The 14676-nt window shown below is 38.1% G+C and overlaps 1 protein-coding gene across 2 annotated transcripts; it reads left to right on the top strand.

Moving 5' to 3' along the window:
• Positions 1-549: 549 nt before the first annotated feature.
• Positions 550-10607, top strand: dhodh (dihydroorotate dehydrogenase). 2 transcript variants are annotated; one of them, XM_041269308.1, is made up of 9 exons: positions 550-633; positions 5099-5308; positions 5809-6008; positions 7421-7503; positions 8104-8291; positions 8784-8912; positions 9235-9388; positions 9689-9848; positions 9936-10607. In XM_041269308.1, exons 1-9 carry the CDS (start codon positions 613-615, stop codon positions 10078-10080), a joined length of 1290 nt encoding a protein of 429 aa, XP_041125242.1. In that variant the 5' UTR covers positions 550-612; the 3' UTR covers positions 10081-10607. The 2 variants fall into 2 exon arrangements, with proteins under 2 accessions (XP_041125242.1, XP_041125243.1); XM_041269309.1 differs by having other exon boundaries at positions 595-633; positions 8799-8912.
• Positions 10608-14676: the final 4069 nt, after the last annotated feature.

The following is a 14676-nucleotide window of genomic DNA, read 5'->3' as shown; positions in this document are numbered from 1 at the left end:
AATCACCATTCTTTACATTGTGCAGAGTTGCCAATCTGTGTAAATGTATGTTTGTTACATAAATCACCATGTCCGACTAACAAACCAGTACTTTGCAATGATTAAATGCGTGTTTCTATGGGCGACTGCCCTTTGGCTGAAGTTTATTTCTGAGATCCCCCATTTACCATTCAGCTAATATCTACGACACTGATTTTTGTATTCTGTTTTTTGGGTTTTATGAATTTGTTTTTGTTACGGGTATATTTTAATTAAAGTATCTAAAATGTATAAATGCCTAACATATTGACCTCCGGGCCGGGACCGTTCCCGACACAGAACGTGTGCCAAACCTAATGTTCATAATAACAACAAACCGTTTTAATTGAATTGTTTAATCAAAACATATTAACGCAGCGCTCAAGTGACAAATAACAATACAAGGAGGACATTTTTTCAGAAAAAAAGACGGTATAGCCCTCTCGTACTAGACACCACCTCCGCTCCCAGCAAAAGAGAAATAAAAGTTGCCGTCCCAAGTCTCGCGGCGTTTTCTCCAGGAAGTAAATCGCTGATTTTGACTCTTGAACTTTTGAACTGCTGACTGTAGCAGCTTGAAACGTGCGTTCAGGCATGACGGCAGAGTTGTTAAAGGTAATTACTAAAGTGTGTTTTATACAAGAACATAAAATTCACGTTGTGTTTGTTGTGGCTGTATACAATGTGGCACATTGGGAACTCTACAGTACAATTGTTAGTTATTCTGGGCACTTGAAAATAAGTCAGTCTGTTGAATTGCTGTAATGTAATCGTATATTCTTTCTTGTTAAATGTACGCGTACGGATTTTACAGTATTTAATCCTAATGTGTTCATCCTTCTGTTGAATTTAGCCAAGGTTAGAATGTCATCATTATGCAATGGTTTTCAGCTGTCCCCGCATATAACTTTCGTGGTAGCATCTGTGGTTCACCTTGCTGAGATTACCAAGTTTTGGACAACATTTTTCTATGTCGGTAGTAGTTAGCAATGTGGATGTCTCCCCACGTTTTACAGTACAAATTCGTCAGAATGAGTTCCATGGCAGGTGAATAGCAGCACTGTTTAATGCAATATTGTGGGTGTCCAATTAGTGCCCCATGGTCCTGGGAAGTTTGTATGTGTGTTTACACCATTTCTTGTGTGATTTTTTGGGGGGCAATCCATAGAGTACATGGTCTCTCAGGAAACTGAATATGTATTATGTTACCTCGTGATCTTATTGGACTGATGGTTAAGAATGACCTTTGCATGTAGCAGGGGACCAGTTTCCATTGTTCAGAGGGGTCTTTCTGACAAATTTGTAATCATTGTTTTGTCTATAAGGGGTATGTCAAACTAATGGCAAGCCAAGGACGTATTGATAATCAAATGGTGTTAGAACAGACCCATTGCCACACAAGTGCTGGGCTTCTCATTAGGATGGTGCTGCTGACTTAAACTAGTCTGTGAAATGTCAAGGTATGCCCCCAAAAGTGTGTCTGAAATAAAGAGGAATAAAATGCATATTCTCGCACAGCTATTGCTTTAGGAGCAACATTTAGGCCACTGTTTTCTTATCTCAACGTTGTTGAGGTGTCACTGAAGCTCAAGTCACTTTAAGGATTCTAAAGCACACAAAAAAGACCAGATGTTGTTGTTCTTTGTGCACAGGGAAGATGTTCATGTTGATTTTTCAAGGAATAGGTTCATTACAAAAGAATGTTTGCCAATGAATTCTCAAGCCAAAAAAAGTGAATTCGCTTAATTTTTTTAAAAGGTGCAAGTCATTTTTACATGTACACATTTAAGCTTTTTTATTTTTTAAAGGAAAACCTTGCAAAGTCAAGCAGTCTGTTTTAGTTGACACAGCAGTAGCTTGAGTGAACAGGGATTATTGTTTTTGTATATTTGAATGTGTTTGATGAGGCATTAAATGGATGTAAAATGTTTTTTTTTTTTTAAATGTCATAAGAACTTACATAATTCCTGTTAAACAATTTTCAGAATAATAATACAAACAGTAAAATATCTATCATTGAGAAAGCTTTCTTGTAAGTGGTGCGTGACTCCTCATATTAACAGTGCGGGGTTAAATTAAACTGCAGAGAGGTTTGCCTTCATTTGCATGACAGCTCAGAATCATTTTGCTATTTGCATTTCAGATACTATTTTTTTTTTATGTGCTCTTACACCACAGAAATGTGTTCAATGTAAAATTACATCAGCACATGTTATTTATATTACCTGTGCGTCGTTTATTTAATTTACTTAAAATCTTGCCATTGGCCAGCAGTCTGGCTGATCAAATCACTTTTTGTTGACAGTACTTGCACAATGGAGTCTATTTTAAACAGTGTTGGATCAAAATACCAGCATCCACACACTCATAAAAGCTGATAAAACACCCCCAATACAAAAAAAAATGAAAGTGCATATCAAATAAACACCGAAAAAAACACTGGAAATGGATACTCTGTTTGTTGACTTTATCTCTTTCTCAGCAAAAAATAAATAGAAAACTGGAGAGACACTCAGTTGGTGCAGTTGGGCAATGCCCCACCTTCCTGACTTGTTGATTCGTTCCGAATACTTTAAACCCACCCCAAATACTGGCAGCACATTCAAACATTACTATTTGAGGATTGTTCTTGCTCGTGAGATTTCAAGCTGTATTACAGGTCAGTCATAGGGAATATTTACACGCTCATGGAATTTAAAACTGGATAAAAAAGTTGTGTCAATGTAATAAAATGCCTAAACACACAGAAACCCCAGAGAAGGTACATGTGTGCAAGTACTGTCCAGTTAATATAAACTGTGACAAAAAAACCCCCAAAAAACAGTCAAGTATTTAGGAAAATAACCAATTTTTTTTTTTCATACAGTATATAAAAAGCCCAGGGAAAAAAAGCGATTTATATACAACTCGAAAAACGGAAAACAGAAGCCTTAATTATAATGATGCCCAAAAAGGGGAAAACTTTTCAAATTTTACAAATTTGACTTTGCAGCTTAAGACTTCTCTGGATGACCAAGCACTTAACTGCTTTTTGAAAACAGTTAAAAGTGTTGCTTTTTGAATTCTTTAGCTTTTAATATGCTTTTAGACAGCCGTCTCCTTTTAACCCGACGATTGTAAAGAAAATGGAGAATGTTTGATGTTTCATATTGATGTCTCTGAAGTAAAAACGTGTGATAGGACATTTTAAATTCTGTGGACCACCATTCAATGAATTGATGCAAAAATGTATTTTTCCTCCAACATATTGTGTTGGGGTACATAATGTTAATGTTGGAATTATGTACAATTTCACACTAGAAAATCACCCTATTTGTTCCATGGAAAAGTATTCAGAGTTTAATCAATCAATCTTTAATATAGCACCTTTTGCAACGCGCTTTACATGGACAAAACAGTATATTGACATCTAAAAGGAGTAACAATAAGCAATAAAAAGGAGAGAATATAATAGAAGCTCGAAATTCAAAAAAACAGTCAAAAATATGACACTAAAAAAAAAACACAATCATTTTAGGATAAACAAGATAGATTATAAAAATGTGTTTTTAGTCAGGTTTTAAAATCTACAACAGTTTGTGCTTCCCTTACAGAACTAAGCAGATCAATCCATAGTTTAGGGGGCTCTGCCACCTGTATTCTTAAGCAAAGCGTGTTTCCAGTTCTTGCAAGTATGCAAACTTTCATGAAAATCATCCATCATCTACTACAAGGAGAAGAACAAGAATAACTAACTAGATTTTCTGATTCCTAATCTGTTGCATTGATATTTTTGCATTAGATGTTGGAAAATACATTCGAATGAATATATTTTGACATGTATTTGCTACAAATGACAAATACACCTTGCACTTATTTGCTGTCTCACCTGTTTGCCCAACAGTTTAATAAAATGGCAAATGAAAACTAGCTCTGTGTGATATGTGATATATATATATATATATATATATATATATATATATATATATATATATATATATATATAACACTGTATATATCAACACAGCAGCTCTTGAGCCTCTATTTAAAAGTTTTAGACAGTCAAAAGTAAACAAACCAGATTATTTATGTGCACACATAGTGATCTCCATGGAAAGCTATTTGGGACAAAAAACTCCTGGTGTTGCTTTAAAGCAATTCCGAATCTCATGGGACAGAAAAAGGCAAGGATGTCATTCTGAAATGCCTTGCTTAAACAGTTCCATGTTATCTTGTGATTTTTATATAGATTGTAGTATATTAGATTTTTTTGTTGCGACTTTCTGTTATGTGAAATGTAGTAAATGAGAACCAAAACAGTGAGTTTTTTCCCCTTCACTTTACAACGCCATTTCCACATTTGTTTTATTTGAAGTGGTAAAGTTACATTTTTGTTTGCTTGTTCAGCTACAAAAATGCACAAGTAAACCTCATGTTATTACTTTATAAAAACGTGTCAATGGCCACTGTACTGTGAAGAAATGGCAATGGCAAGGAATGAAAAAAAATAAATAAAATGTGACGTCAACATTATGTTCTATTTATTTCGGGAATAAACAAAACAATGTTCATCTTGAACTGCTATTTGGCATCCTTTGTTTTGTAGTTAATTCAATGGAGTAAAATAAGTCCTACATATTGTAAGGTCTTGCTGTAAAATAAAGGCAGACACACGGAGGCCATGGCCACACCCCCTGCCCTGCTGCTATGCTGTCTCTGCTTGCGTTCAGGGCAATATAATGGCTTTTATTACTTCTTGAAAAACGAACGAATATCCAAATGATTATTTAAATTATGAGCGAATATCCAAACATAAAAATCCTGTGTTCGTCCCAGCGTTAGTATAAACTCACCACAGGATGTACATACCGTAGCTGGCGATGGGGATATAGACACATGTGGCCATCACCGTCTAAAGCACTAGCAGTCAATGGCAGTTTCTGCTTGATCGAGGCCCGGGACTGAATGGCAGAGAGTGTCCATGTCAGGATTGTGAGAAATGTATAACTCTTTTCAATCAGCCACCAGATGTCTATATAAATAACGTAATAGAAAGCAGAAATGTTAATACTAATTCCTACGTTTGTTTTTCTAATTGAAGCGTGCAAAGGATGCAGTAAAGGTGATTGGCTCAGGTGGCCTGCTGTTTGTCTCGTACCTGACAGCTACTGGGGACGAGCGCTTCTATGCCAATCAGCTGATGCCGGCTCTGCAGAGGATTGTGGGAGCGGAGACGGCGCATGTGCTGGCAGTTCGATTCATCGGGCTTGGACTTGTCCCACGAGGCAGGCACAAGGACTCTCCATCACTGGTAAGACCCTGCCAAGGGGAGTGTTTTTGTTTTATTAATCGAACAGACCTGTTACATGTTTCTCCATGGTGTTGTCATTCTTAAGAGTCAATAATTACAGTATTGCAATTTTATTTTATTATGAATTTTAATTATAAAAAATAAACATTTAGATTTTGGTGGTCACAACATTGGGTGGGCCACGCCACTTTTGGTAAAAAAAACTCCTCTTTGGAATGACTCAGACACCAGCTACTGTGAATTGTTTTTGTATTAAACATTGGTACTTAAAAAATGATAATAGTAATAACTCTGATTGTATTGGAAGCCGATAAAGGTGTACAGTAGTGGGGTGATAGACAGTTCAGTCTGTGTGTCAGGATGAGTTACAATCCCCTGTTGCTGCACACTGATTTTCCAGCTGTCTTCTCTCTAGTCACCTGTAGCTCCCTCATCCCCGTCCTTCCGGAGCTTTTCCAGTTTTCTTGTTCCCTCATGCCTCGTGTCTGCTATGTTCTCAGGAGGTTCGAGTTCTGGGGCAGTGGTTCCAGAATCCTCTGGGGATAGCAGCTGGCTTTGATAAGCATGCAGAGGCAGTGGACGGGCTATTCCGGCTGGGCTTCGGTTTTGTGGAGGTGGGGAGTGTCACACCACAGCCCCAGGAAGGGAACCCCAAACCCAGAGTGTTCAGGCTTCCTGCGGATCAGGCCATCATTAACAGGTGGATAAGGAACCCTGTTAATGGATAAATCCAAACTAAAGAAATGTTTGTGCATCAATATTACATTTTTGCACAAACAGAACTGTTTATCCTCTCAACTAGTTTAAGAGTATCACCTGTGGAGAGCAAGAGCCCGGCCTGTAAATAGTGTGGGTGTTTTGTGTTTTGGTGGTTGTTGGCAGGGATGGGGTTAATTCCTGTCCCTGCCAAATACATGTGAGAATGTGGCTTTTCCCAAATGGGATAATTGGTGCTAACTGGGATCAACCACATATTATAAAAAGAGAACACAAAGCTCCATTAAAGGGAGACTACCAGAGATCTGGAACAAGAAGGTACAGTGTTTGACCCATCTGTAAAAGTATATGGGTTTATCTGTGACCGGTAAACAGCTTAGCTGTCCTGTATAGTTTAGAACTGAAACGTTTAGTTAGCATCCCTTGAAGAAGTAAGTTTTGTTTTTGTTTTTTTTGTGTTTAAAATGCCCTGTTTAAAACCCAACCTGTGCTTTTGGAGTGTCCTACATGTGGCAAACGCACCCTTGGAGTGTTACATAGAAGTCTATCTTCACTTGTCTTTTTGTGTAACAAGTAACAGCACTCCAAAAGCACAGGTAGGTTTTTAAACAGGGCAGAACTGTATGTTTATTTTAAACACAAAATAAAACCTAGCTCCTTTTCCCCTGGCTTCCAGTCCTCAGCTTTAACCATAAGTTCATCTCTTGGCTCTGCAATCTTAGTATATTATATTATGTAGGTAACATGCTCAGATTTGGGCAACTTATTACTCAGTATTTCTCCTCTTTTTACCACTGACTAGAGTCACTGAAAAAATAGTCATAGGAAACATCTCCCTGGGATTTTTTAAATACTGGCCAGTATCACTTACATGCAAATTGTGTACTGCTTGTTTGTGTACTTTTCCAGGGAGTGTTGTGCTTGTCTTTTGAATAGCAAATGTGATCTTCTTCATTTCTCAGGCAGGTGTATTCCAAGCATGCCTGAAAATGTGTTATTTTTGTCAATAATTTCAAAAGTACACAACAGAGACACCTCAAATAAGTAGTCACGTAGTCTGTCCCTTTGGAATCCGGTTAGTTTAGGTTTCGCTGTAGCTGAAATTCAAAAGACAAATGGGGTTTTGTAGGATCAGCAGTCAAATGCTGTTAATGTGCTAAGCTTGGTATTGTGGCAGAATTTTTGAATTTGTGTGATGAATGACTGGACCATATCTTTTCAAACATCTATCTTGATATATTCCAACCCCTCTAGACTTTAACACTTAATGGAAATACAAAAGTAAAATAACTCAAGTCAGCAGTGTCCTTATTATTGTCACGCTTGGTCATGAACAGTGAGACAAATGAATTGATGGTTAGTGTTTTTTTTTTTTTTTTTTTTTTTTTTTTTAAGGTATGGTTTTAACAGCTGTGGCCATGCAGTCGTCCGTGAGAGGCTGAAGGCAAGGCAAGAATTGCAGTCTGAGTTGACGAAAGGTATGCTATCAAAGCTTTTGATTTTGCTGGCTCTCAAAAGTACTCAGTGGCCCTAAAGTTAGGCAACACAGCATCTCAACAATAAACCCTGTGCCTCCCCAGAACATCCCGTTTGTTAAGAATTCATCCCTCTTTTCTGTGCTAAAAGGAATGAATCACCTTGAGAGGTTTGCAAACCGTTGCTGTATTGGATTCTCCTTAATGTGCTGGCTGTCAGATCCCCAGAACTTTGTTCTCTTGTCTGCACTGTATTAAACTTATGGGCTTTCAGAGTCAGGTTTGTTTAAAATGTGGCACAAGAGTGCCATCTGCAGCTTTCTCTAGACTGCTAGTTTTGTATCTATACTTAAGGCAGAAAGTGAAGGTAATATTCTGACAGTAGTATACAAGAAGTAGAAATGTATAGATTGTATTAGAATGTTTTGTACAGTATCCTTTTTGTTTGAATTGAACCTTATTGTAATGATCATCTGTTCAGTAACTTGCAGAACAATATATTTATGATGACAGTAAAAGCAGGATTAATAGTAACAAAAATAATAATTGAGTAGTACTGAAGAATTGCTGTGTTATTGTTACTGTCCCCCTGTGCTTACCTAGCTGGAAGGCCCCTGGGTGTTAACCTGGGTAAGAACAAGCTGTCCCGGGACGCAGCGTCTGATTATTCAGAGGGGGTGCGAGTGCTGGGCATGCTGGCTGATTACCTTGTCGTGAATGTGAGCAGCCCCAACACCCCTGGACTGAGAGACCTGCAAGGCAAAGAGGAGCTGCGCCACCTGCTGGACAGGGTGAGTCTGGCTCAACATTTACTTGTTTGTTTTTTTATTTTTTATTTTTACAGTGTTGCCTTGCAGTACTGCAAATATGAAAAAATAAGTGACATGTTTTAGGTTATGTATTTTTAAAACTGTAAACTGTTATTTTCTATGTTGTTACGTGCAATATTGAAATACAATACAAACGACAATGTTAAAAAAAAAAAAAAGTATTATAGTTGATTACTACACTGCAAATTATTTTTGTTTACACTTTTGCAGCTGTAGTCACAGTGGCTGTGATTCTTCTGATAGACTAATTTAGAAGATAAGCAATGTGATCAAATAATCATGAACTGGTTTATTAGCATCCAAACCCTAATGATATAATCTGTATTTATACCAACAGCAAATCAATATACACAGTGAATTAATATAGCCCTTTACAGGATTGCTCCACTGAGATGCAACATGCTGTCCCTTCATGGCTGGCACTAGTGGAATTTATCTGACTATTCTGCCAAGGACGTCTCTTTGCAGGTGCTAAAGGAGAGGGATGCCCTGAAGTGTGAGCGAAAGCCACCGGTCCTCGTGAAGATTGCCCCAGACCTCACCCCACAGGACAAGCAGGACATAGCCGACATTGTGACTGAGGTCAGAACGCACACAGCCAACACGCATCAAGTGCCTTCATTTTATTAACTTGAAGTCTTTTAAATGGTACATGCATTTATAACAGGGTGGAGGCTGGTTGTGCGCTAACTGCTGACCTTGCACACTGCAAGTGAGCGGCTTAACTATGCAAAAGAGGAAAGCTCTTCTGCAGTTCATGGTTGTGGAGCTTTTAACCTTGTCTCATCTCAACTATAGAGGACACAATCCATAATGAAATATATGAATAATAAAACATTAAAAAACAGATTTGTTACTTACTGATTCAGTGCTGACAGTGTTTTTCTCTGTTACTTTGCCCCAGCTTGGGGTGGATGGGCTAATCGTCACCAACACCACAGTCTCGCGACCTTCAACCTTGCAGGACCCCCTCCGCGGAGAGACTGGGGGGCTGAGCGGGAGACCCTTAAGGGAGATGTCCACACAGACTGTGCGGGAGATGTACAGCCTCACTAAAGGTACCAGGCAACCACTGCACTGTGCAGGTCTCATTCAGTTCAACTTGTAAATGAACATAAAAAAATACAAAATTACAAGTAAAAAGTTCTGTCAGAATTTAAAGATACATGTTTAAGGAAAAACATAACATATAAACATTTTGGAAGAAAACTAAAATAGTGCTATGCAGGTTCAGTGCCTTCACCACTCAATTGTTTGGGAGATGGTGGCACATGGCCATATAATCTGCTGCTAGTAGACAAACGTGTGTTCTAACTAGGTGTTATGAAAGGATCTCTGAGTGACTGATGTCTTTCTAGGGAAGATTCCTATTGTGGGAGTGGGGGGAGTGAGCAGCGGACAGGATGCTCTTGAAAAGATACGTGCCGGTGCCACCCTGGTCCAGCTGTACAGTGCTTTCACCTACCAAGGGCCGCCTATCGTCGGCAAGATCAAACGAGAACTCGAGCAGTTACTGGCGTAAGTGTTGTGAGGACACAAGAGTAAAGGGTGTTGTATCTTCTTTGTACACAACAGGGTAATGCCCATTTTTTTTCTCTCTCTCAGGGAACAAGGATTCACAAATGTCATTGAGGCTGTAGGAGCAGATCACAGGACAACAGATGGAAAATTACAAGCACGGGTGTCAGCGAGAGAGCAGCTTCATCTAGGATCAGGAATGCCAGTGCAATCAGAAGCCACCACAGTCTAGCCTTTTTCAGTGAACGAAAATGGACATAGCCTTTTTTTTTTTTTTTTTATTTGTTCAACAGCCTTAAATAAATGTATATGATCATGTTAAAGTCCAAAATCGGTAGAATAAACCAGCTAATGTTAAGACAAAGAATCAAAATGGATTAAAGTCAAGCTTTTCCTACTTGTGGTTAAGGACAGAAGTTTTACTGGTTGGTTAATGTACAATTTGACCTATTTACCGATAGAGAACATATTTGACACACTTTGATAGAGGGCTCGCTTTTGGCAAGTGTTTCGGTTTCCAAGGCTATACAGGTTACTGATGTGTCTAGTGTAACAATCAAAAGTGATGCCCACCTTTTCCATCGGCTGTATTGAGCTACAAATCAAATATAGGAAAACTAATTAAGTTTGAAAACATTTGTTTCATGAATTTCACTATTGCCAATCTGTCTGCTCGGGTATTTCCACACGCATCATTTATGTATGTAACTAAAGAACTGTCTTGTACATCCCCAACGAAGCTACTCCTAAGCCTTCGCTTCGTTGGGGATGTACAAGACAGTTCTTTAGTTCGCTTCATAAATCTCCATATTTCTATTCAAAGGTGGACAGAAGAGTATTGTGCAGCCAGGCTTTCTCACTCTGCCTATGACGTTTACCTGCTCATATACAGGATGAGATTGGTTCCTTGCTAGGGTTATACAATTACATTATTTCTTTCAGAAAATTTGCCTCAGCATTCGTTGCTAAAGAGTGCTGTTTGGGGTTGATTTGATGAGCCGGTACCCAGCCACAGCTGGATGTTATCCTTAAAAATAAGTGTTTGATGTAGTCAGGAGAGATGTTGAACCTGGGATCCTAAGAATTTTATAATGTATAGTAATATCTATCATATCATAATCAATAAGACACAGAACAAAGACATCTGGTTTGGCAACACAAGACATTCTTTGTCCAGTGGCTTATTGAGATCAATGTCTATGTAAAGGATGCTAATACTGTGTGGGCTGCTGGATCTCACGCTGTATGCTCCTAACAGATTGACCTGCACCTGTAAAGATACAGCAATATATGTGGATAGTTTTCTGGATATATATACAGTACTTTCAGGACTTTTGAGAAGTTCAGTTTTCATTTCAGTGAAGACAGAGCAGGAAAAAATGCAGCAATTATCAATCCTGATATTTCCTGTGTACATCCCTACTCCTGGATAGAGACACTGCATACAGATGAATAACTAATGTATGCAGTCCTTCATCTGTACAAAACTGTGCTGTGGCTTAATCTGTAATTAATGAAAAATGTACATATTGAGTATGTTTGTTGTTATTTTTTTTTTTTTTAAATGTACAAATTTGGTGATATAGTGAAGCACAGTGCCAGAAGGTGCAATGACAGATTTACTTCACAGCCCTGGCAGCAAGCGCATTTCAATCCTCAGCTGAACACCTTTCAGTCAGCCCCTCAAGCATCTGTCTAATAGTGATGAAATGAGTGGTGCTTTTTGTAATGTGGACTAATGTTCACTAGGTGCTAATAAACTAATTTCTCTCATTTCTCTTTGATTCTAACTCAAGGCTTCAAAGATTAGACAAAAGCTTTTGAAGGACGCTTGAAATATGAGCTGCTGCTGTTAAAGGACTGTAGACAGAGCCTAGCTGAGCCCCAGTGACTGGGAGAGAGGGGAAGGACTACTCGGGTACTATTCAAACACACGATGCTGTGTCAAGGGGAATATCCTGAGCTCATCTAGTTACACATATTTTGGACATAGTGAATGATATTCATAAAGCATTAATGTGTCAGTAAATACAATGTTGTACTATACTGTTCCAAGCAGCATCATTTAGTTTTTCACAAGTTTCTTGACAGACCTGATGTCCGGACTAATGGATATATCTAATTATATATATATATTCATATATATATATATATATATAATATATATATATAATATAGTTATAAAATATATATGTTGTACATTGATCAAGAGTTCTTATACACCTTCTGATTTCCTGCGTAAAGTTATGGGTGGCATGATTTCATCTAGTCAATAAAGCAGCAACATTAGTAAACACGAGACTGAAACAGGGAATGTATTCATTGAATGTTTTAGACAGAGAGATAAAAACACTTCAGGCAGTGTTGATGAGATCAAAGCAAAAAAAACAACTAAAGAGAGGGACTGTTTAATAAATAGCTTTTAGAGGCTCCTTTCTAAATTGCCTGTTTTATTAGTGCACCCTGATCCACCCCCCAACCCTGCATAATTTATATCAGTGTAAATATGCATGATAAAGTAACAAAGCAGATAGGAGAACTTTGAAACTAAATGTACAGTATTGCACTTAGCCTGGTAATGGATTCTATACAACCTGTACCTTAAGATGTGTCCACAATAATCCTTCTTTGATGCACTTCTCTCCTACTGGGCACATGTGGATATTGTGAAGCTCATTTCCCCAAGTCCTTACATGCATGTTTTCATCAATGTCGCTCATTCATTTGTTCGCAGTGAATTGCTGATGCCAATAAAAAGAGGGGAAAATTAAAATCACACCAAAGCGAAGAAAAAACTGCTGCTAAGGAATAGTTTAGATTACTTTTTCTGTGCCTTTTATTGGATGAACCTTCATATATTTCACAAAGACATGCTGCAAAGCAAGGTATTTTTGAAGCAGAATACACAACGTAGAGTGTTTGTGTCAAGATTACTTTGTGTTCTCTGCAAAACAAATGCTTTTACTAACCTTTAAGTCAGCTTGTGAAAATAAATGACATTAAAAGCTACTTTCAGTGAGAGCTCTCTCTTCATTTCAGTGATGAAGAAAGGCTGACGTGTGTTAGTTACAGTCAGTTCCTCTGATGAGAGAATAATAAGGGTTTATTAGAGACCCTGTTCAACGCTTCAGAGGACTAAAGAATATGTTGGAGTTGAAATAGTTCCACAGCAATGGAAACACAAGTCTTTGGAGCAGTGTGAGTGATTAGGGCACTGCTTTGGGTCAGTTCTTGCTGCGTTACCACACTGTGTGCCTCTCTGTCTGTATCATTGATAATGAACTGCATAGCACCAGCTGTTGCCTGTGCTGCTATATACTAATATCTTTGTGTAAGTGCCCGACCCACACTAACCTTTCCCCTTCTGCCATATGCAAATACGTGTAACTTAAGAGGAAATTTCCCTTTGCATGCATTATATCTAATTTGACCTCAGGCTTACTTCAAGGGTTGGTCTTGTATCAACTCCTTTCACACTTTCCCATACTTGCACAAACCTTAAATAAGGTATACCTTACATACCATTCATTAGTTTGATTAAACCAGCAGGAAGCACAGACATGGATTTACATTTGTTTGTTTTTTAAAAAAGATAGGAACAACTGTGCATGATACCCTACATTCTATTTTCTCTATCATAAAGGGTAATGAACCAACACAGACCGCAGTACTTTAAGACAGCTCACTAACTGGGGATTAGCCTCTGTAAAGTACCTGCCATATGTGTCACAGGATAAGCACTCTCACAATTACACTGCTAATGCAGAACCTGTTTATATTAAGGTGCACAGTTACGGTGACATCGCCACAGAGCTGAGAATGCTTATTATTTAATGTATGTGCAGATTGACAATGCTGGAGAGCTGACAATGGAGAACTCAGTGTTTCGGTAGCCGTGACATCACCACAGCGTCAGGTTCCAACCTTCATACATGTTTTATTCATGTTAATATTTTTTTCTGGATATGTATCGATCTATCTTTTAGGAAACTTGTTGTTATGTGATACATCATTTGAGCTGCCAAGCAGTATATAAGTCCTAGAACAGTTTGCGTTTTGTCTGTAAAAGTCTATAGCTAGTACTTCTTGAGCTGCTTTTATGCATTTTTGTTATAATGTATTAGTAGACAATTCTTTCCCATGATGCAGCTATGTGTTCTATTAGAGGATTCCAGGTTTCCATATGTAAAGGGATGTACATATTTTATCATATGGATCTTTTTTATCCAATTGTTTTGTTTTACCAAAGGGGAATATATTACACCAACAAAAAATAATATCTATGAAAAAAAAAAGATTTGGTTTTTAAAAAGAAAGTGTAATTACAGGTACATCCAGTATAAAAAAATGATAAATACTGGTATATATAAACAATATTCAACTGCCTCTTAAGATGCACTACTGCTTGAGCCTTACTGTACTTACACAAAATTAGAATTGCAATCCTGCTTCACACCAAATACCTAAAATAACATGTAGTTGTTTGCAAGATGAAAAGGTTTAGTGTCAACAAAGTTCGCAATTAATTTACTTAAGCTAACCACTGGGCTTCGAACCCAACCTCATCTGTCCTGATTGTACCCCAACAGCACATAAGGTGGCAGAACTCCCACATACCTGCTGTCTCAGAATCAGATGTGATGATGTTGGTTCTGTCTTTGTTCTTGTCTAGCTTACAGCACAGTACCATCTGCTTGCCGCTGGTGCAACACAAGAGACCCAAAGTAACGAGGGAGTCACATCTTTCCACAATCCTCTCTTTGAAAAGCAATAGCTGTTTGCTGTTTCTACCTAGAGAGTTTTTAATTACCATGTGGGTGGGGACAGT

Source organism: Polyodon spathula, chromosome 13, assembly GCF_017654505.1.
Source record: "Polyodon spathula isolate WHYD16114869_AA chromosome 13, ASM1765450v1, whole genome shotgun sequence".
Classification (NCBI taxonomy): Eukaryota; Metazoa; Chordata; class Actinopteri; order Acipenseriformes; family Polyodontidae; genus Polyodon; species Polyodon spathula.
The sequence above is the reverse complement of the archived record's forward strand: the minus strand, read 5'-3'. Positions and strand labels throughout refer to the sequence as shown.

What these genes read in the sequence shown, in the direction of transcription:
- dhodh (XM_041269308.1), top strand. Translation starts at nt 613, where the DNA reads ATGACGGCAGAGTTGTTAAAG. An exon ending in TGACGGCAGAGTTGTTAAAG is followed by an intron (nt 634 to 5,098) that starts GTAATTACTAAA and finishes TTCTAATTGAAG; the next exon opens with CGTGCAAAGGATGCAGTAAA. An exon ending in GATGTACAGCCTCACTAAAG is followed by an intron (nt 9,389 to 9,688) that starts GTACCAGGCAAC and finishes ATGTCTTTCTAG; the next exon opens with GGAAGATTCCTATTGTGGGA.